Source organism: Macaca mulatta, chromosome 5 (genome assembly GCF_049350105.2).
Source record: "Macaca mulatta isolate MMU2019108-1 chromosome 5, T2T-MMU8v2.0, whole genome shotgun sequence".
Classification (NCBI taxonomy): domain Eukaryota; kingdom Metazoa; phylum Chordata; class Mammalia; order Primates; family Cercopithecidae; genus Macaca; species Macaca mulatta.
In genome coordinates, this window is record NC_133410.1 from 7,500,952 (window position 1) to 7,525,330 (window position 24,379).

The 24,379-nt window shown below is 40.6% G+C and overlaps 2 protein-coding genes across 8 annotated transcripts in view; one reads left to right on the forward strand and one right to left on the reverse strand.

Annotated features, from left to right (window-relative positions):
* EVC2 (EvC ciliary complex subunit 2) overlaps positions 1-6,935 on the forward strand; it is a 184,915-nt gene extending 177,980 nt beyond the window's left edge. For all 7 annotated transcript variants that reach the window (XR_013417755.1, XR_013417754.1, XR_013417756.1 and 4 more), the window contains one exon: positions 6,790-6,935. The gene's annotated coding sequence lies outside the window, so the exon portion shown is untranslated. The remainder of the gene's footprint in view (positions 1-6,789) is intronic.
* Positions 1,836-7,536, reverse strand: LOC100426485 (uncharacterized protein encoded by LINC01587-like). Its single transcript, XM_015137926.3, is given in 3 exon segments — positions 1,836-6,179; positions 6,894-6,988; positions 6,990-7,536. Coding segments are annotated over 3 exon segments (351 nt in total). The 5' UTR covers positions 7,127-7,536; the 3' UTR covers positions 1,836-6,060.
* Positions 7,537-24,379: the final 16,843 nt, after the last annotated feature.

A 24,379-nucleotide genomic window follows, 5' to 3' on the forward strand; every position in this document is an offset into this window, starting at 1 on the left:
ATTAGAATTTCAAAAGCAGCATGCAACCTAGATCCCTCACATGTGCAGTCCACAATAGGGTTTGTGCTCCTAACATAATCTAATGCCACCACTGATCTGACAGGAGGCAGAGTTCAGACAGTAATGCAAGTAAGTGATGGAGAGTGGCTGTCAATACAGATAAAGCTTCACACACTCACCCAGCACTCACCTCACTCACCTCCTATTGTATGGCCCGGTTCCTAACAGGCCATAGGCCAGATAGGTTTGTGGCCCAGGGGTTGAGGACCCCTGACTTAAAGTACATAGGAGGATGTGCTGTAGGTTACAGGCAAATACCACACCATTTTATTGTATCTGCGAGGGGTCCTGGAACCAATCTCCTGAAACCAAGGGAGGACCATATATACACATTCTATTGGTTCTGTTTCCCTGGAGCACCCTGAGTAATACAAGAGAAGTCTTTTCATGCCTCAGTGAACCTGGGACTCAGTTTGCTTGTCACTGGTGATACCTCCAGAGCCAGCTGATGTGAGTCCCCACTCCCTCATTGGCTCCTGGCCTTGGGCACATAACTGAACCCCTGCGTGCTCCAGGCTCCTCTGCAAAGTTGGGAGGGTAGTAACAGTGCCACCCTCAGAGGGTTACTGTGAGAATTAAATCCTTTAGTGCCCATGAGTGCTGAAGGCTAGAGATGCACTGGTCTTTACTATCAGGACATAAGGATTGAGAAAATCCATGAAACTGCTCAGCATGTTAGTAGCTTGCTAGGTGAGTGCAGCTCACACCAAGTTCTCGGCACCTGTTAGATGGTACTATTAACACAATATTTATTTGTAAATTACTGAAATCTTATTCACCAGATAAGTATGAATTGAACCCAGACCTACAAAAAGCCTAAAATACTTGGGAAACAATAATTTACCTTAGGAGGTAGTCAGCTGTCTGGTAACCTCAATCAGCTGAAATTTGCTGGCAAATTCAGGAATTGAAAAATCCTAGAGATTCTAGGTCAGAGGGTACAAACTTGCAGTCATGTAGGATGAATAAGTCTAACCTAATGCACAGTAGGAGGACTGTAGTTCATAATATTGTGTTGTATGCTGAACGTTTGCTAAGAGACTGGATTTTATGTGTTCTTACCACACACACACACACACACACACACACACACACACACACACACAGTAACTATGTGAGGAGATTGAGATGTTAATTTGCTTGACTGTAGTTGTTATTTCACCATGTGTATCAGAACATCATGCTGTACACATGAAATAGATACAATAATTAATAAACAACTATCCTAGAGAGATGAGGGGTAAGTATCATACGAAGCCACACACTCGATTCTGCGGGAAGGTTCATGGGATCCTCCTTAGGCCCCATGCCTGCTGGCACAATGTCTGTTGTAAAAGGAAGCATTGGAGAGTGGCCTACCTTGAAACTCCTTGGGATTTTATGCTCAATTTTGGAAGCCTGGCATCCATCCCAGTGCCCCTACAGGTAAGGACTTATGCTTTTATTGAATTGCATGTAATGACAAGAAGTTAATACCAACTGATGGACCTTAGAAACTAAAGAACTGGCCAGGCATGGTGGCTCACACCTGTAATCCCAACACTTTGGGAGGCCGAGGCGGGCTGATCACCTGAGGTCGGGAGTTCGAGACCAGCCTGGTCAACATGGCAAAACCCCATCTCTACTAAAAGTAAAAAAGTTAGCCAGACGTGGTGGTGGGCACCTGTAATCCCAGCTACTCAGGAGGCTGAGGCAGGAGAATTGCTTGAACCAAGAGGTGGAGTTTGCAGTGAGCCAAGATCACGCCACTGCACTTCAGCCTGGGTGACAATAGCGAGACTCCGCCTCAAAAAAAAAAAAGAAAAAGAAAAAGAAAAAAAACGCAAAAAACAAAACAAAACAACGTAAGGAACTGAATCAGTTCTTCCCATTTCTGTACCATCAAGGGCATTCATTCATGCATCATATATAAGTTCTGGAACACAAATTTCCAGTTGATATTTTTTAATTCAAAAACAAAAGATGACATAAAAACTCAGCCACATGGGAACATTCCTGAGTATTAAGCTCCCAATGTATTTCACCTTACAAGCATTTATTGAGCTCCTACTATGTGTCTAGAACCACATTAAGTGAGAGGATGTTTAAGATATGTTCTTAGTCTGAAGGAGGTCACAGTCTAGCCAGGTTCACATATTTCCCAATATTTATTGGCATGTGAGTAAATAACAAACTGCTATAAAACTTCATAGGTGGGTGAGACCACTGTGGGTTATAGAAATAAGGAAAGGATTCTTTGGGGAGGTAAGAAATGAATTGAATTATATCATGAAGACTTTGTTGGTGTCTTGGAGGTAACTATAGCACCTCTTTCTTCACCTCCTAATTTTGAACCAATTAAGACACAGGAGCGAGACAGATGGCGATGAAAATATCACGCTAAAAGGCTGCATTGACCCTTGTACCTGAGGTGGGTAGCCACATGGGTTTCCTCCTACTTTCCCCCCTGAATGAGGTAGACTCATTCTGCCAGTCATATGTACCACTGACCAGCATAGGTTTCTGAAAGGAATGGCTGAGAGGAGCATGCCCCATTCAGCGAGGAGGCAAAGAGAGGCTACAGATGGCTCTCAGAATCTCTCCCGGAGAGTGGAATGGAAATTCTTGGCCTCTGTGGAAACATGAGGGGTAAGCTATACATATATCCTTGTATGACTAGTAAGTTATGCCTAAATTAAATTTGGTTTGGAAGTGTGTAACAAAAGCAGTGATTCTGGATGGGTATATTAACAACATCATCAACAACAACATCAACATTAATAACATCAACAACATTATCACATCAACAATAGCAGCACAGCAGTAGTACCAACAGCAGCAACAATAATAATAGAATAACATCTCAGCAACAAGAATAAAAATAGCAACAATAGTACTGTCAACCACATCAGCAAGAACATTAACAGTAAAATGCCAACAGCATCATCACAACATCCACAGTAGCAGTGTCGACAGCATCATCACAACACCCATAGTAATGTCAATGGCATCATAACAACACCCACAGTAACAATGCCAACAGCATCACAACATCTACAGAAACATCATCACTAGAGCATCACCAGAGCATCATCACTACTTGCACAGTAACAACATCAATAGCAACATAACAGTATCCAGAGAAACAATATCAACAGCGTCATCACAACGCCCACAGTAAGTGTCAACAGCATCATCACAACACCCATAGTAACAACATTAGCATTATCACAACATCCACAGTAACAGTGTCAACACCACCATCACAGCATCCACAGTAATAGTGTTAACAGCATGATCACAACATCCATAGTAACAGTGTTAACAACATCATCACAACATCCACAGTAACAGCCTCAACAGCACCGTTACAACATCCACAGTAAAGCATCAACAGCATCATCACAACATCCACAGTAACAGTGGCAGCAGCACCATTACAACATCCATAGTACAGCATCAACAACATCATCACAACACCCACAGTAACAATGCCAACAGCATCATCACAACGTCTACAGAAACAGTGTCTAGAGCATCATCACTACTTCCATAGTAACATCAACAGCAAATCCAGAGAAACAACATCAACAGCATCATCACAACACCCACAGTAATAGTGTCAACAGCATCATCACAATACCCATAGTAACAACATTAACATCATCACAACATCCACAGTAACAGTGTCAACAGCACCATCACAACATCCACAGTAAAGCATCAACAGCATCATCACAACATCCACAGTAGTGGTGTCAACAGCATCATCACAACACCCACAGTAACAATGCCAACAGCATCATCACAACATCTACAGAAACAGTGTCTAGAGCATCATCACTACTTCCATAGTAACATCATCAACAGCAACATAACAGTATCCAGAGAAACATCATCAACACCATCATCACAACACCCACAGTAACAGTATCAACAGTATCATCACAACATCCACAGTAACAGTGTCAATAGCATCACCACAGCATCCACAGTAACACTGTCAACAGCATCACTGCAACATCCACAGTGACAATGTCAACAGCATCATCACAGCAACAGTAGCAGCACATCAGCAGCAACAGCTGCCACAAAATGGCAACAACAGTGGTATTAACAATAATAAGAACAGTAGTGAAAACATTGTCATCAGCAACAGCAAAAACAGCAGCAACATAATCCGCAGCAACAGCAGCAAAAATAGCAACAGCAGTAGCAGCAGCAGCAGTAACAATAACAAAAACAGCAACAACACCATCAATAGCAATAACAAAGCTAGGTAGTATTTATAGATTGCTTATCTCACACCAACCTCCAGGCTAAGTACTGAACATGCATGATCTCATTTAACCCTCACAGGATTTATCTTAAACAGTGGAATAGAGAGAGACTAGATAAAATTATGCCCATGAGATAGGTGTAATCCAGTAAAAAAGGACTCAGTTGTTGAGCTGGGTAGGTCTGGGTTCTAATCCATATTCTTTTGTTATCTAAGCAACCTCAGGCAAGCTCTTTAACTTTCCTGCATTTCAATTTGTAATTTCCAAATGGGGAAAAAAACTGCACCCTGGATTTGTCGTGAGGACTCAGTGAGGTCGTGGGGTGAGGTACTGGCACGTTCCCACGGGGTCACCTGGGTGGGAAGGCATCTTGTCAAATCAGACTCAAGAGGAACCACTGGGAGGATGAGGTTGTGGCTCTGCCCACCCCCTCTCTTCTCCAGTATTCATTGTCTTTTCATCGTGTTGGTCTCTCCCAGCTGGGAGCTGTCAGAAAAGCTCAGAAGTGGGGGGGAAAGGCAGCCTTTCATCCCCTACGCTTGTCATCCTCAGCTTTCTGCCGATGCTCAGTTCTTTTTTCCTAGGGAAGATAAAAAGAAAACACATAAAACCCCACAAACATAAATGCATCAGACATAATCCTACTTCTTCAAGGCAGAGTCTCAGGAGACTGCCTTCTAAGGGGAAGACAAAGGGAATTGGACCTTTGTCCAACTGGGAGCAGGCTCTGCATGTGTGTTCTCAGGAGACTTGGCACAAAGGCTAAGGTTGGCTCTCCACCTCCCATTAAATGTGGACACACTTTCCGGAAGCCTTGTGTCTGAAGGCAGCACAGTGCCTTTGAGAAGCTGGTATGCTGGAAACAGCATACTTAGAATGAGCACCAAAGAGGATGGCTGAAGCAACTCCCCCACCTTGGCTGACAGAATTCATCTATGAATATAGGTACTCACCCCTCCTTCTGTGCCAAGCATCCAATCAATGAAATGGTAGTTATTCTTCCCCATTAGCTTCATGAAGTCAAAGTCTGCTTTGTTTGGTTTCCCACTGTATTCACCATTACTGTTGTCCCCAGTAGGTCATATTCTCCCAGAAGCAGAGCCTGAGCCAAGGATTCAATGCAAAGGATTTGTCGAGGAAGTGCTCCCAAGATGTACCAGTGAGGCAGTGGAGGGTGGAGGACGAATAGGGGAGGAGAAGAGACTCAACAAGTGTATCATCTTGGGTGACACCCCAGCCTCATCTTGGTCTTAAGTGGTGTGCTGAAGCAGAGATGATATCTCAGGGTTTGTCCTCTCCAAGGCACAGGTGCTGGGCTTTTGTATTCCCACACTGGTGGTCACTGGCTGTGGGTTAGGGGGGATGGGAAGGGCTGAGAGTGAGTTGCCAAGTTGTTCCAGCTCTCCAGGGAAGGCCCCAGTGCTCACTGACAGGGAAAAAAATTGTTAAAAATTGGTTCTTTGAATTGTGAGTCTTATGAATTTGCTTCTGGATGTCCATTGGTAATTGATCCACAGCCTCCCAGGAAGTCCTTGTTTTTCTTAGCATCAGGGCATGCAGGAGCTGGGCTGGATGCACAGGGCTAGTAAAAGGCTTCAGAGGGGGGTCTGAGCTGGGCACCCTCAGAGTCTGCTATGTTTTTCTTTAAGAATTGAGAGAGCGCAGTAAAAAAAAAAAAAAAAAAATAGGATTGCATTGATTCTTTTCATGCAGACTCCATGATCTGGACAGAAAGTGACCTTCATTGATGCATTCCAGTTGAGTGAGCACTGGAGACTGTCGCACTGGGGTTTGGGTCAAAGTTCCAGCTGGCAGCAAAGCATTCTGGCTCTGTTTTATCTGCAGCGTCTGCAGTTCCTATATGTGGAGGGAAGAAGGCTGGTGTTCCCAGGTCTCCTTTTATATAATTATAAAATGAGCTTTTATAATTATAAAAGCAATGCATGAAAATAAACAAAATCAACATTCCCGAAGGGGCTAAAATATGCTATTTTGGTAGGTTGACTATTCAGTTAAAGGCACTTGAAAAACAGCAGGTGCAAGGAGATCAGTCTGAACTTCATTTTCTTAAAAGCAGAAGATGAAATTCCCGTATGAAAGATGTCATCCCTACACTAGAGAAAAAGCAAGGTTCTTATCATCAGGGACAAGAAAGTTGAAGTGGAATGAATTCTGTACAAACAAGCCTTGTTCAACTATTGTCATGCTGGCTACTTCTCTATCCAGTTAACCACCCTAGCCCAAGACCTTTTGCCTGATCACATGTTTACAGTTCATAATTCTTTGTCAAATCTGGTATAGAATTAACTGACTGTGACAGCTTCTTTGGGTCTTTATTTCTTTATGAGGCTCCTATGCTATGTAAAACTTGTATTGTGCTTTGCTCCTGTTAATCTATGTTATGTCAATTTAATTCTTGGACCCACCTGGGACCCTAAAAGGGTGAAGGAATATTCTTCTGTCCCAACAGTTTCTGTCCTAAAAGGCTGAGCACCTTCCGATTCACTGTGGAGCCTGCAAATGGGATCCTGAGGGGCCTAATAAACGATAGAAGAAAGTAGCAATTCTTATCAAGGTCAGCTCTCCTGGATTTCTGTCCGTAGCATCCAGTTGAAAGAAGAAGGTAAAAATTTTTGCATGTTCCTTCCTGCCCAAATTCAACTGACAGGGAAAAAATTTGTTAAAAATTGGTTCTTTGAATTGTGAGTCTTGTGAATTTGCTTCTGGGTGTCCATTGGTAATTGATCCACAGCCTCCCAGGAAGTCTTTGTTTTTCTTATCTCTGTCTTTTTTGTGTGGGTTGTCATAAGGAGAAAAATTATAATTAATTAGATTTGAGGTAGGAGGCTGGCAGGGCTTGTTTCCTGGTCATGACCCCGCTGATCTGGTTGAAAGGATATGGTTGAAACAGAAGGCAGTGAAGAAGCCAGCCAAAATAAGCAGATGGCCATGAAAGTGACCTCTAGTTGCCCTCACTACTCATTAGCATAAAGACATTCCCATGGGTGCCATGACAGTTTACACATGCCATGGCAACGGGCCATAGCAATGGCCCACAAGTTACTGTATATGGTTCTGGAAGCTCTCTGCCCCTTTTCCAGAATGTTCTGAATAATCTGCCTCTTAATTAGCATATAATTAAAAGTGGGTTTAAATACACCTGCCAACAGCTTATACATTGCTGACTCTGGGCACGCTGCTTATGGGTTAGCCCTGCTCTGCCAGTAGCAGCCTGGTTCAATAAACGTTGCTTTCTCTCACCACTGGCTCACCCTTGAATTCTTTCCTGGGTGAAGTCAAGAACCCTCTCAGGTTGATCCCCAATTTTGAGGTTCACCTGTCCTGCATCAGACTCTCCTGCATCTTCTTTGAAGTCATAAGAGCGTGGCTTTGTCATCAGTGGAAACGTGCTCTTTGGTTTCTATCAGCCTGGGGCCCGAGCTGTTGGGCTTCTGCTCAGCAGTTAGCCAGCTCTCCAGGATTCTGAAACACAAAGTGTCTCTTTGTATGACTGCGCCAGCTCTCAGGAGAGTTTGTCATAATCGTCTCAGCCTTTGTTGCCCTGTTAACAATGAGGGTCTTTACTTTCTTAGGTATCCTTGGAGGAAACTTTGAATCTGGGGGGGTGGGATTTTTGTACCCTCTTTATGGATGCCTCTTTTGTCCATGATTAAACCATAAAAGGATGATCAGTTTTGAGTGAAAATTGAAGTAAGTATACCTTTGAAGATTTGGACTTTTGTATCTAAAAGTATTTTTTTAAGAGAACCCTCATCCTAAACAACTGTCCTGTTGGTATAAATGTGAAGATTTGGCTTAAAAGAAAAAAAAAAACTTATATAAATTATTATCTCAGAAAAAGAGAAACTAACCTAAGTGTTTTTCAAGTTCTTGTGGTTTTAGATAATCTTTGGTAAATAAAAACCTACTTAAAGTTTGTTGATTTAATTAAACCAGGCACGTTTGCTGCATTGTCAACATTAAATACAATGCGCACACACAACTTCTTCTACCTGGACTTACTAATCTAAAAGCTTGTGTATGTTTCAGAGTGTAAAATTATAAATTCAACCTAAGAACAAAATAATAAATAATAAGTTGCTTGATGTATGAAAAACATGACAATTTAAAAAATTGAAAAGAGCCATATGTTGTACCTTTGTCTTTGTTTCTGTTTTTTTTTTTTTTTTTGTGACTTGGCTGATTTGTCTATAAGAAAATAAGACAATGACTAGCTTTGTTTAATGTCTCATGAAGTCTTAATTAACAATTCAGACATAATTGTTAAAACCAAGTAGACTTAATAAATGTAAACAGGGCAAAAGTTTATAAATGACCCTTTCAACAATGGTTACGTTTTATAAAATATGTGTACTTGACAGACTAGATTAAGAAAATGTGGCACATATACACCATGGAATACTATGCAGCCATAAAAAAGGATGAGTTTGTGTCCTTTGTAGGGACATGGATGCAGCTGGAAACCATCATTCTCAGCAAACTATCGCAAGAACAGAAAACCTAACACTGCATGTTCTCACTCATAGGTGGGAACTGAACAATGAGATCACTTGGACTCGGGAAGGGGAACATCACACACCGGGGCCTATCACGGGGAGGGGGGAGGGGGGAGAGATTGCATTGGGAGTTATACCTGATGTAAATGACAAGTTGATGGGTGCTGACGAGTTGATGGGTGCAGCACACCAACGTGGCACAAGTATACATATGTAACAAACCTGCACGTTATGCACATGTACCCTAGAACTTAACATATTAAAAAAAAAAGAACAAAGGACAATAAATAGTTCTAAATAATAATAAAATAAAATAAAATAAAATATGTGTACTTAAAACTAGTTTCCAAAATATTTTTTGCAAGCTAAAACCTTAAAATTATACTTGGTTAAATTAAATATCATTTGTTGAATATCATAATCATTTCCAAATAAGATGTAATACTGAAACATTAATTGCTGAATATAAGTTTAACCTTCTATTCTTTTGGCTTCCTTTTACAGAATAACAAAAGATATTTGGATCTGTTAATAAATATGTCCTGTGCCACACCGAAAAATTGTTCAACAATAAAGCATATATATTTCAGGAGTAATGAAATAATATATTCACAAATCCATAGAAGTTTATAATTGCTTATTTCCTGGCTTTCTAGTTTTTACTAGAAATTAAAGTCACTAAGAGTTGAGAATTCTAATACAAAAACTGCTAGAAATCATGAAGGAAATACCTCAATATGAAAAGCTACAATGAAGGTGAGATGTTATAAGGAATAAAGTTGTGTTTTTTTGCTATCGTTGAGGAAAAGAATAATTTTGTCGGTTTCGAGGTTCAAAAGGTTGCTTCAGGATGAATCAATGAATAAAGGATAAAAACTGGATGGATATAAAATGTTAGAGAGACAGAGAGAGCTAAAGAGAGGATCTAGTCAAACTGACTAAACTGAATGAATTTATTATAAATGTTTTAAAAATGACCCTTAATATCATAAGCAAACTGATGCAAAACTAGAATTTTGTCTTCTCAATTATGAGGACAAAATTTTTTTTGAGCACTGATCTGCTCTTGATAAGAGATTTATTGAAATGTTTTCCTTTTTCTTTTTCTTTTCTTTTTTTTTTTTTTTTTGTTTGTTTGTTTTTGAGACATAGTCTTACTCTGTCACCCAGGCTGGAGTGCAGTGGTGTGATCTCTGCTCACTGCAACCTCCACTTCCTGGGTTCAAACAATTCTCCTGCCTCAGCCTCTTGAGTAGCTGGGATTATAGGCATGCACCACCCTGCCCAGTTAATTTTTGTATTTTTAGTAGAGACGGGGTTTCACCATGTTGGGCCAGGGTGGTCTCGAACTCCTAACCTCACATGATCTACCTGCCTTGGCCTCCCAAACTGCTAGGATTACAGGTGTGAGCCACCGCGCCTGGCCAAAGTGTTTTTCTTTATGCTTGAAGTAATTTGCCTAGAAAACAAAGATTTCATGTTTAATTAAAATAATTTCCTCTCCTTCATATTGTCTTTATTGTCTTTGATTACTTAAGTAAACTAAGTGTTCTCAATATTAACAAAGCTAAAGTTTTTTTTTTTTTAATGATGATGTAACTTTCTGTATTTGCCTTTGAAATCTTTTGTCACTTTGGTGTTATTTCATGATCTATGATCGTGTTTTAATTAATAATTTTAACTTTTTGATATTTTCGAAAACTTCCCAAATTAAATCTGTTTGACCTTAAGCTAACTTTAGAATTTTCCAGATGGGTATCTGGAGGATTACAAAAGATTTGTTTTCTCTCCTTATAAAAAGAGAGATATTAAACCAATTAAGCTTATTTGATATATTAAAGTATACAGAAGACATAGTCAAAAACGATATTTAACCTTCATGTTATATTTATATGAATGTATATCATTAATATGTGTTCTAAAAATTATATAAAATTTCTAAAAATGTTATACGTTCTAATACATTATCAGTAATGATTCTAGTTAGCATGTTAAAATGTTGTATGTCATAGATATAACCAAATTCCTTGTCAATTTAATCATTATTTTAGTGAACTCTTATCCTTAACCATGGCCATTTTGAGCTGTCGTTTTTCGCAGACAGCTGTTGTTTATTCTGATTCTTCCTGAAGGAATTTACAAACAGCTACTGTCTAAAGTTGCTCCTTTTTCAAACAGAGTCATAGAAAAAGCCTCTGCAAGTACTCTAAAACACAGGTTTTCTAGTAACTTTCAGACGCTATAGCCAGACTGGGTAAGAATTTCCAGAACTCCAATGAAGAAACCGATGAGTTCTTGAAAGTACTATCACAAAATCAAGCAGAATAAGAGTTAATGACATGGGACTAAACAAACTGATAAAGATAATTTTTATGCCTTTTGTCTGAAACACTGATTATTCTTTAACATTATGCTTTACAGATTTAACAAAAGTTTTCTGTTTTTTTTCTCTTAGCGATGTATTAAGTTAGTAAGGCATACGTTAGTAAACATAAAGGAGATATTTATCTTTTTTTCCTACCAGATCCCCCCCCAAATTTAGAAACTGTCAGTGAGTATTCTTATTTTCATGGCAATATGGCTGCCTACATGAGTTCAATAAGAATCTGTTCTCTTTACAACAGGATATAATTGGAAACACTGGTTATATTATTAAGGCTTTGACTGGAATATCACATTTCCAGATATGACTAGATAACGTTAAGGAACTAAGGTTGACTTTATGGAGCCAATGCTTATAAAGCTTTCTTGGAAAAGCTGGCCTGGTACCTGGCTTAAAAAGGCCATGCCAGATGTCTGAGCTACAGAGACATGGGCTGATGATTAGGTGTTATTTTATGTTTCTAAATTTGTGGTAATTTGTTACACAAGAATAAAAAGCTAATACAATAATATACAGCTTTCCAAGCCAATGAAAATAAGTGTTCCTACTTCTTTTGCACAATATTATATTTTTTGCTATTATTTTGATGTAGCAAAATATATTCAAACATATTCCTCTTTATAGAAAAAAAAAAAAAGGCTCTTGGCTTTATAGCTGAGTAAGGAATGTCACTTTCTGACAGGCCCCAAACCCTCAGGATATTTTGGGAACTTCAAGAAGAGAGAAATTCACTAAATCTATAGGTATCCCAGATGAAGTCTAATGCTAAGTCCTTGGCTTGGTTTCCTGGCCTTTAGAGGCTTTTAAAGGTACAATCTGAGATTCCAGCAAAGTAGACTTTTAAAAAAGTCTAAATAATCCATCACTATTCTTTGCTGCACTTATGTAAATAATCAGGCCAAGTTTAATGAGACTACATTATTTGACTAACAAATCAGTTTTATGTTGATTACCTTTGGTAAAAATGCGGTGACCATGTTGCAGGCCTTTCCCTTAGTTCAGCTAAAGGCAGGGGTTCTCACCACGTGACTGCGAAAATATAAGCTTGCAGACAAATTGAAGGGTGCACAGTGCAGGGATTTATTGGGTGAAAAGGAAATAAAGGGGGGAACAGGGACACTGTAAGGCCAGACTTCCGCTAGTGTGCTTCCCACCTCGCACCTTGAATCCCAGGTCCCCACACAGGAAGAGGAGGGGCCAGGCTCCTCTGGGCTGCAAACTGTGTGAACTTCTCTGGCTCCACCCCAGTGCACGTTCCCAGTGCACAGGCCAGTTGGAATTTTGCCAGGGACCCCCCTCCCACCTGGCTGTCTCAGTTTTAAAGAGAAAAAAATTATACTTCAGGAGAAAACTATACTGTATCCATTGTTAGATGGATACATTAGACCTACTCATTGTTTTTGAGGTTTTTATTTACCTATATAATAGTGACTAGATTGTAAATTCTTCTAGTTTCCTCCAGCATCTGGCTATTAGTATCCAAACTAATACTTCCAATTTTCTCCCACTCTTCTGACTTGGAATCATCAAAAATTAAAAATGTCCTTTTCTGGAATTCCTGTAAGCTGAAACTGGACACTTTAATACAGACTTCAGTGAAGTCACTGTAACAGCTCATATATGAACAACCTTTTCAACATGCAAATGGCAAACCAGGGTAACCTGCCAGATTGTCACTGCCTGTCCCACTCCGGTTGGAGATTCTTTGAACCCAACATCTAGACATCTCAACCACTGCCCTCTGGACTCCAAGACTTAAAAGCAGAAGATGAGATTCCCATGTGAAAAATGTCCTCCCTACACTAGAGAAGAGGCAACATTCTTATCATCAAGGACAGGATAGATGAGGCTGAAGGAATTCTGTACAAACAAGCTTTGTTAAACTAACCCTTGCCATCCTGGCTACTTTACCCAATTAACCACCCTAGCCCAGGACGCTTTGCTTTATCACATGTTCACAGTTTGCTATTCTTTGTTCAATCTTGTAACTGACTGTAACTGCTTCTTTGGGTCTCTGTTCCTTTATGAAGTTTCCCAGGCCATACAAAACTTGTGTTACTCTATCTTCTCAGTTTAATTCTGGAACTCAGCCAGGCCCTTAAGAGGATGGAGGCGAGTTTTTCCCACAGCAGTTCTGAATGGGATGAAGTGAAAAATAAAATCTCCCCATTGCCACTACACCACCTCCAGGTGAGTCCTGCAGTAGAAATACTGTTTAACTTTTTCTGCTTTTACTTTTTCTGATTATCATCTTTATCATTCAGTTTTATATGTTCATATCTATGTGCTTTGATAATTATATTACATACTTTTGGTTATTATCTACTTACTCATTACATTGAAAAAGAAGAGATCTACTCTACTTGCTCTATAATCTACATCCCCTTCCCTCCTACATTTCTTTAGTTTTCTTGATTTGGTTTCTTATTGAAACTAGAGGTAGACTGACTGTAAATAGAAGTAAATAGAAAGTAGTTTAAGCTTCAGGACCTTTAATCTCTCAGGCTCCTTCCCATGTTCTGTACCTAATTTTGTTAGGTCTCAAACTCTTTTCAATGTTCTGGACCTAATTTTGAATTTGCAGTATGTACTCATGTTCTTTAAAGACAGTCTCCAAGTTAGATAAGCTCCAGCCATTCAAAATCTAGATCTGCCCCATTAACTTTATAAAGTCAGTATAACACCATTAACAAGATATAATCACCAGAAAATGGCCCACTCAATCGGGCACTAAGATGGCTGAATAGGAACAGCTCCAGCCTCCAACTCCCAGCGTGAGCAACACAGAAGGCGGGTGATTTCTGCATTTCCAACTGAGGTACTGGGTTCTTCTCACTGGGGCATTTCAGACAGTCGGTGCAGGACAGTGGGTGCAGCCCAACAAGCGAGAGCCGAAGCAGGGCGAGGCATTGCCTTACCCAGGAAGCACAAGGGGGAAGAGAATTCCTTTTCCCAGGCAGGGGAAACTGTGACACACAACACCTGGAAAATCGGGTCACTCCCACCCTAATGCTGAGCTTTACCAAGGGTCTTAGCAAATGGCACACCAGGAGATTATATCCTGCACCTGGCTCAGAAGGTCCCCCGCCCACAGAGCCTCCCTCATTGCTAGCACAGCAGTCTGAGATCTAACTGCAAGGTGACAGCGAGACTGGGGGAGGGGCGCCTGCCATTTCTGAGGCTTAAGTAGGTAAACAAAGCTGCTGGGAAGCTTGAACTGGGTGGAGCCCACTGCAGCTCAAGGAGGCCTGCCTGCCTCTATAGACTCCACCTCTGGGGACAGGGCATAGCTAAACAAAAAGCAGCAGAAACCTCTGCAGATGTAAATGTCTCTGTCTGACACCTTTGAAGAGAGTAGTGACTCTCCCAGCATGGAGGTTGAGATCTGAGAAAGGACAGACTGCCTGCTCAAGTGGGTCCCTGACCCCCGAGTAGCTTAACTGGGAGACATCCCCCACTGGGGGCAGACTGACACCTTACACCTCCCACAGCCAGGTACACCTCTGAGACAAAGCTTCCAGAGGAGCAATGAGACAGCATCACTTGCTCTTCAGCAATATTCTCTCTTCTGCAGCCTCTGCTGCTGATACCCAGGCAAACAGGGTCTGGAGTGGACCTCAAGCAAACTCCAACAGACCTGCAGCTGAGGGTCCTGACTGTTAGAAGGAAAACTAACAAACAGAAAGGACATCCACACCAAAACCCCATCTGTATGTCACCATCATCAAAGACCAAAGGTAGATAAAACCACAAAGATGGGGAAAAAGCAGTGCAGAAAAGCTGAAAATTCAAAAAATCAGAGCATCTCTCCCCATCCAAAGGAATGCAGCTCCTCTCCAGCAATGGAACAAAGCTGGACGGAGAATGACTTTGACAAGTTGAGAGAAGAAGGCTTCAGTCGATCAAACTTCTCAGAGCTAAAGGAGGAACTACGAACCCAGCGCAAAGAAACTAAAAACCTTGAAAAAAGATTTGATGAATGGATAACTAGAATAACCAATGCAGAGAAGTCCATAAATGACCTGATAGAGATGAAAACCATGACACGAGAACTACGTGACAGATGCACAAGCTTCAGTAACTGTCTCGATCAACTGGAAGAAATAGTATCAGTGATTGAAGATCAAATGAATGAAATGAAGTGAGAAGAGAAGTTTAGAGAAAAAAGAGTAAAAAGAAATGAACAAAGCCTCCAGGAAATATGGGATTATGTGAAAAGACCAAATCTACTCCGATTGGTGTACCTAAAAGTGACGGGGAGAATGGAACCAAGTTGGAAGACACTCTGCAGGATATCATCCAGGAGAACTTCCCCAACCTAGCAAAGCAGGCCAACATTCAAATTCAGGAAATACAGAGAATGCCAGAAAGATACTCCTTGAGAAGAACAAATCCAAGACACATAATTGTCAGATTCACCAAAGTTGAAATGAAGGAAAAAATGTTAAGGGCAGCCAGAGAGAAAAGTCGGGTTACCCAAAAGGGAAGCCCATCAGACCAACAGCAGATCTCTCGGCAGAAACTCTACAAGCCAGAAGAGAGTGGGGACCAATGTTCAGCATTCTTAAAGAAAAGAATTTTCAACCCAGAATTTCATATCCAACCAAACTAAGTTTCATAAGTGAAGGAGACATAAAATCCTTTGCAGACAAGCAAATGCTTAGAGATTTTGTCACCACCAGGCCTGCCCTACAAGAGCTCCTGAAGGAGGCACTAAACATGGAAAGGAACACAACTGGTACCAGCCATTGCAAAAACATGCCAAAATGTAAAGACCATCGATGCTAGGAAGAAACTGCATCAACTAATGAGCAAAATAACCAGCTAACATCATAATGACAAGATCAAGTTCACATATAACAATATTAACCTTAAATGTAAATGGGCTAAATGGTCCAATTAGAAGACACAGACTGGCAAATTGGATAAAGAGTCAAGGCCCATCAGTTTGCTATATTCAGGAGACGCATCTCACACGCAGAGACACACATAGGCTCAAAATAAAGGGATGGAGGAAGCTCTACCAAGCAAATGGAAAACAAAAAAAGGCAAGGGTTGCGATCCTAGTCTCTGATAAAACAGACTTTAAACCAACAAAGATCAAAAGAGACAAAGAAGACCATTACATAATGGTAAAGGGATCAATTCAACAAGAAGAGCTAACTATGCTAAATATATATGCACCCAATACAGGAGCACCCAGATTCATAAAGCAAGTCTTTAGAGACTTAGACTCCTACACAATAATAATGGGAGACTTTAACACCCCACTGTCAACATTAGACAGATCAACGAAACAGAAAATTAACAAGGATATCCAGGAATTGAACTCAACTCTGCACCAAGGGGACCTAATAGACATCTACAGAACTCTCCACCCCAAATCAACAGAATATACATTCTTCTCAGCACCACATTGCACTTATTCCAAAATTGACCACATAGTTGGAAGTAAAGCACTCCTCAGCAAATGTACAAGAACAAAAATTATAACAAACTGTCTCTCAGACCACAGTGCAATCAAAGTAGAACTCAGCACTAAGAAACTCAATCAAAACCGCTCAACTACATGGAAACTGAACAACCTGCTCCTTAATGACTACTGGGTACATAAGGAAATGAAGGCAGAAATAAAGATGTTCTTTGAAATCAATGAGAACAAAGATACAACATACCAGAATCTGTGGTACACATTTAAAGCAGTGTGTAGAGGGAAATTTATAGCACTAAATGCCCAGAAGAGAAAGAAGGAAAGATCTAAAATTGACACCCTAGCATCACAATTAAAAGAACTAGAGAAGCAAGAGCAAACACATTCAAAAGCTAGCAGAAGGCAAGAAATAACAAAGATCAGAGCAGAACTGAAGGAGACAGAGACACAAAAAATCCTTCAAAAAATCAATGAATCCAGGAGCTGGTTTTTTGAAAAGATCAACAAAATTGATAGACTGCTAGCAAGACTAATAAAGAAGAAAAGAGAGAAGAATCAAATAGACGCAATAAAAAATGATAAAGGGGATATCACCACCGACCCCACAGAAATACAAACTACCATCAGAGAATACTATAAACACCTCTACACAAATAAAGCAGAAAATCTGGAAGAAATGGGTAAATTCCTAGACATATATACTCTCCCAAGACTAAACCAGGAAGAAGTTGAGTCCCTGAATAGACTAATAGCAGGCTCTGAAATTGAGGCAATAATTAATAGCCTACCAACCAAAAAAAGTCCCGGACCAGATGGATTCACAGCCAAATTCTACCAGAGGTACAAGGAGGAGCTGGTACCAGTCCTTCTGAAACTATTCCAATCAATAGATAAAGAGGGAGTCTTCCCTAATTCATTTTATGAGGCCAACATCATCCTGATACCAAAGCCTGGCAGAGACACAACAAAAAAAGAGAATTTTAGACCAATATCCCTGATGAACATCGATGCAAAAATCCTTAATAAAATACTGGCAAACCGAATCTGGCAGCACATCAAAAAGCTTATCCACCGTGATCAAGTGGGTTTTAATCCCTGGGATGCAAGGCTGGTTCAACATATGCAAATCAATAAACATAATCCAGCATATAAACAGAACCAAAGACAAAAACCACATGATTATCTCAACAGATGCAGAAAAGGCCTTTGACAAAATTCAACAGCTCTTCATGCTAAAAACTCTCAAAAAATTCGGTATTGATGGAACGTATCTCAAACTAATAAGAGCTATTTATGACAAACCCACAGCCAATATCATACTGAATGGGCAAAAACTGGAAGCATTCCCCTTGAAAACTGGCACAAGACAGGGATGCTCTCTCTCACCACTCCTATTCAACATAGTGTTGGATGTTCTGGCCAGGGCAATCAGGCAAGAGAAAGAAATAAAGGGTATTCAATTACGAAAAGAAGAAGTCAAATTGTCCCTGTTTGCAGATGACATGATTGTATATTTAGAAAACTGCATCGTCTCAGCCCAAAATCTCCTTAAGCTGATAAGCAACTTCAGCAAAGTCTCAGGATACAAAATCAATGTGCAAAAATCACAAGCATTCTTATACACCAGTAACAGACAGCCAAATCATGAATGAACTCCCATTCACAATTGCTTCAAAGAGAATAAAATACCTACGAATCCAACTTACAAGGGATGTGAAGGACCTCTTCAAGAACTACAAACCACTGCTCAATGAAATAAAAGAGGACACATACAAATGGAAGAACATTCCATGCTCATGGATAGGAAGAATCAATATCATGAAAATGGCCATACTGCCCAAGGTAATTTATAGATTCAATGCCATCCACATTAAGCTACCAATGACTTTCTTCACAGAATTGGGAAAAAACTATTTTAAAGTTCACATGGAACCAAAAAAGAGCCCACATTGTCAAGACAACCCTAAGTCAAAAGAACAAAGCTGGAGGCATCACGCTACCTGACTTCAAACTATACTACAAGGCTACAGTAACCATGGTACTGGTAGCAAAACAGAGATATAGACCAGTGGAACAGAACAGAGCCCTCAGAAATAATACCACACATCTACAACCATCTGATCTTTGACAAACCTGACGAAAACAAGAAATGGGGAAAGGATTCCCTATTTAATAAATGGTGCTGGGAAAACTGGCTAGCCATAAGTAGAAAGTTGAAACCGGATCCCTTCCTTACTTCTTACACAAAAATTAATTCAAGATGGATTAGAGACTTAAATGTTAGACCTAAAGCCATAAAAATCCTAGAAGAAAACCTAGGCAATACCATTCAGGGTATAGGCATGGGCAAGGACTTCATGTCTAAAACACCAAAAGCAATGGCAACAAAAGCCAGAATTGACAAATGGGATCTAATTAAACTAAAGAGCTTCTGCACAGCAAAAGAAACTACCAGCAGAGTGAACAGACAGCCTACAGAATGGGAGAAAAATTTGAAATCTACTCATCTGACAAAGGGCTAATATCCAGAACCTACAAATAACTCAAACAAATTTACAAAAAACAAACAAACAACCCCATCAAAAAGTGGGCAAAGGAAATGAACAGACACTTCTCAAAAGAAGACATTTATGCAGCCAACAGACACATGAAAAAATGCTCATCATCACTAGCCATCAGAGAAATGCAAATCAAAACCACAATGAGATACCATCTCACACCAGTTAGAATGGCGATCATTAAATCAGGAAACAACAGGTGCTGGAGAGGATGTGGAGAAATAGGAACACTTTTACACTGTTAGTGAAACTGTAAACTAGTTCAACCATTGTGGAAGACAGTGTGGCGATTCCTCAGGGATCTAGAACTAGAAATACCATTTGACCCAGCCATCCCATTACTGGGTATATACCCAAAGGATCATAAATCATGCTGCTATAAAGACACATGCACACGTATGTTTATTGTGGCACTATTCACAATAGGAAAGACTTGGAACCAACCCAAATGTCCATCAGTGACAGACTGGATTAAGAAAATGTGGCACATATACACCATGGAATACTATGCAGCCATAAAAAGGATGAGTTCATGTCCTTTGTGGGGACATGGATGCAGCTGGAAACCATCATTCTCAGCAAACTATCACAAGAACAGAAAACCAAATACCACATGTTCTCACTCATAGGTGGGAATTGAACAATGAGATCACTTGGACACAGGAAGGGGAACATCACACACCAGGGCCTGTTGTCAGGTGGGGGTAGGGAGTAGGGATAGCATTAGGAGATATACCTAATGTAAATGATGAGTTAATGGGTGCAGCACACCAACATGGCACATGTATACATATGTAACAAACCTGCACGTTGTGCACATGTACCCTAGAACATAAAGTGTAAAAAAAAAAAAGATATAATCACCATAATATAATGGGGATGGTAATAAACTCTATTTCTTATTTCATCACCTTGAAAGTGTGCCCGTGGACTCCCATTGTGAAAAATAAGTTGGTTAGCACATTGCCAATTCTTTCTCTTTACTCCATACCACCACTCCTGACTTCTATCAGCTACCTCACAAGCACATCCTCTTTACCGAATACAAGGAAAGCATCTGTGCTTTGTCCATGATTTGATTCTAAAATTTTTAAGCCATTAAAAGCTTTTGCAATGTTATGTTTATATGAATATAATTTTTTACTGATATGGTTTGGCTGTGTCCCCACCCAAATCTCAGCTTGAATTGTAGCTCCCATAATCCCCACATGTTGTGGGAGGGACCCAATGGGAGTCAATTAAATTATGGGGGCAGGTTTTCCCATGCTGTTCTCATGGCAGTGAGTTAGTTCTTATGACAGTGAGTTAGTTCTCATGAGAACTGATGGTTTTATAAAGGGCAATTCCCCTGCACAAGCTCCCTTGTCTGTCGTCATATAAGACATGTCTTTGCTCCTCCTTCACCTTCTGCCATAATTGTGAGGCCTCTCCAGTCATGTGGATCTGTGAGTTCATGAAACCTCTTTTTCTTTATAATTTACCCAGTCTCAGGAATTTCTTCATAGCAGTATATAAATGGACTAATACAGTAAATTGGTACTGGTAGAGTGGGTCATTGCTATTAAGATACCGGAAAATGTGGAAGCAACTTTGGAACTGGGTAACAGGAAGATGCTAGAACAGTTTGGAGGGCTCAGATGAAGACATGAAGATGTGGGAAAGTTTGGATCTTCCTAGTGACTTGTGAATGGTTTTGACCAAAAAGTCCAGGCTGAGGTGGTCTCAGATGGAGATGAGAAACTTGTTGGGAACTGGAGTAGAGGTCACCTGTACTATACAAAGAGACTGGTGGCATTTTGCCCCTGTCCTAGAGATCTGTGGAACTTAGAATTTGAGAGAGATTATTTAGGATATCTGGAAGAAGACATTTCTAGGTGGCAAAGTATTCAGGAGGAAGCAAAGCATAAAAGTTTGAAATATTTGGAGCCTGATGATGCGGAAGAAAAGAAAAACCCATTTTCTGGGGAGAAATTCAAGCCCACTGCAGAAATTTGCATAAGTAATATGGAGCCAAATGTTAATCAGCAAGACAATGGGGAAAATGTCTCCAGGGCATGTCAGAGACTTTCATGCCTTCCACCACAGACCCAGAGGACTAGGAGGGAAAAATGGTTTCCTGGACCAGGCCTAGGGCATTGCTGCTTTGTGCGGTCTCAGGACTTGGTTTCCTGCGTCCCAGCCATGGCCAAAAGGAGCCAACATATAGCTCAGACCATTGCTTCAGAGGATGCAAGCCCCAAGTCTTGGTGGCTTCCATGTGGTGCTGAGCCTTTGGGTGCACAGAAGTCAGGAATTTAGGTTTGGGAACCTCCACCTAGATTTCAGAGGATGTATGGAAACACCTGGATGTCCAGGGAGAACCTCTGTTAGGGCAGTTGCAGAAGGGAAATGGGGGGTGGGAGCCCCCGCACAGAGTCCCCACTGGGACACTCCCTTGTGGAGCTGTGAGAAGAGGGCCAGTGTCCTCCAGACCTGAGAATGGTAGATCCACCAACATCTTGCACTGTGCACCTGGAAAAGCCATAGACACTTAATGTCAGCCTGTGAAAGCAGCCAGGAGGAGAGCTATACCCTGCAAAGCCACAGGACCAGAGCTGCCCAAGACTGTGGGAACCCACCTCTTGCATCAGTGTGACCTGGATGTGAGACATGGAGTCAAAGTAGATCACTTGGAGCTTTAAGATTTGACTGTACCACTGGATTTTGGAGTTGCATGAGGCCTGTAGGCCCTTTCTGCCATTTGGAGTGAGTGTATTTAACCAATGCCTGTACCCCTATTGTATCTAGGAAGTAACTAACTTCCTTTTGATTTTGCAAGCTCATAGGCAGAAGGGACTTGACTCATCTTAGATGAGAGTTTAGACTGTGGACTTTTGAGTTAATGCTGAAACAAGTCAAGATTTTGGGGGACTGTTGGGAAGGCATGATTGGTTTTGAAATGTGAGGACATGAGATTTGGGAAGGGCCAGAAGTGGAATGATATGGTTTGACTGTGTCCCCACCCAAATCTCATCTTGAATTGTAGCTCCTATAATTGCCATGTGTTGTGGGAGAGATCTGGTGGGAGATCATTGAATCATGGGGGCAGGCCTTTCCCATGGTGTTCTCATGATAGTGAATAAGTCTCATGAGATCTGATGGTTTTGTAAAGGGCAGTTCTCCTGCACATGCTCTTTGCCTGCTGCCATGTAAGATGTGCCTTTGCTCCTCCTTCACCTTCCACCATGATTGTGAGGCCTCCCCAGCCATATGGAACTATGAGTCCATTAAACCTCTTTTCTTTATAAATTACCCAGTCTCTGGTATTTCTTCATAGCAATATGGAAATGACTAATACATGTACTGAGCCAAGTAGTTTGGTTAGACCCAAGGAGACGAAGCCACTGGTGAAAATATCAGAGTAGGAAAGTGACTTAGGCCTAGGTTTGAGATCTGGTGTTTTCCTTCACTAGCTGTGTGAAGGAAAGTCATTCCTCATCTCTGTGCCTCAGTTTCCTTTTCTATAAAATAGAAATCCTGTATGTGTGTGCAAAGTACTTAGTACACTGCTTAGCATATAGTGAACACTCAGTACGCCTCATTGTTGTTATTAATATTATTGATCTTCTGTGTCCCAATTTCCCAGTCAGATTTTTCTCACAGTCCCTTTTTTATTTTAGCTGTTATTTTTATTTTAGATACAGGGAGCATATATGCCAATTTGTTACATGGCAATATTGTGTGATCCTGGAGTTTGGAGTATGGATCCCTTCACTGTGGTAGTGAGCATGGTACCCATTAGGTAGTTTTTTTTTTTTTTTTTTTTTTTAACTCATCCCCTCCTCCACCCTCTAGTAGTCTGAGTGTCTATTGTTCCCATATTTATGTCCATGTGTGCTCAGTGCTTAGCTACCACATATAAGCGAGAACATGCAGTATTTGATTTTCTGTTCTTGCATTAATTTGTTTAGGATTAGGGCCTCCAGCTCCATCCATGTTGCTGCAAAGAACATTATTTCATTCTTTTTTTATGTCTGCATGGTATGGTATTCTGTGGTGTACATGTAGCACATTTTCTTTTTTCTTTCTTTTTTTTTTTTTTTTTGAGACAGAGTTTTGCTCTGTCTCATAGTTTGGAGTGCAGTGACACAATCTTGGCTCACTGCAACATCCACTTCCCAGATTCAAGTCATTCTTGCACCCCAGCCTCCCGAGGCTTGCTCACAGCCTCCCGAGGGATATGAGCTTACAGTTCACACCTATAAGCTGGGATTACAGGTGTGAACCACCATGCCCAGCTAATTTTTTTATTTTTAGTAGATATGAGGTTTCTCCATGTTGGCCAGGCTGGTCTTAAACTTCTGACCTCAAGTGATCCACCTGCCTTAGTCTCCCAAAGTACTGAGATTACAGGCACGAGCCACCGTGCCCAGCCTGTACCACATTTTCTTTATCTAGTCTACCATTGATGAGCATCTGGGTTGATTCCATGTCCTTGCTATTGTGAATAGCACAGCAGTGAATATATGAGTGCACGTGTCTTTTTGGTAGAATGATTTGTTTTATTTTGGGTATACACACAGTAATGGGATTGCTGGGTTGAATGTAGCTCTGTTTTCAGTTTTTTTTTTTTTTTTTTTTAAGAAATCTCCAGACTGCTTCCCACAGTGGGTGTACTAATTTACATGTCCACCAACAGTGAATAAGTGTTCCCTTTCTACTGCAGCCTCACCAGCAACTGTTGTTGCCTGGCCTTTTAATAATAGCCATTCTGACTGATGTGAGATGGTATCTCGTTGTGGTTTTGGTTTGCTTTTCTCTGATGATTAGTGATGCTGAGCATTTTTCCATATGTTTTCTGGCTGTATGTCTTCTTTTAAGAAGTGTCCGTTCGTGTTCTTTGCCTATTTCTTATTGGGGCTATATGTTTTTTACTTGTTGATTTGTTTAATTTCCCTATGAACTCTGAATATTAAACTTTTGTTGGATGTGTAGTTTGTGAATATTTTCTCCCATTCTGTAGGTTGTCTGTTTGCTCTATTGATAGTTTCTTTTACTGTGTGGAAGCTCTTTAGTTTAACTAGCTGCCACTTGTCTATTTTTGTTTTCATTGCAATTGCTTTTGGGGACTTAGCCAAAAATTATTTGCCAAGGCCCGTGTCGAGGAGAGTATTTTTTAGGTTATCTTCCAG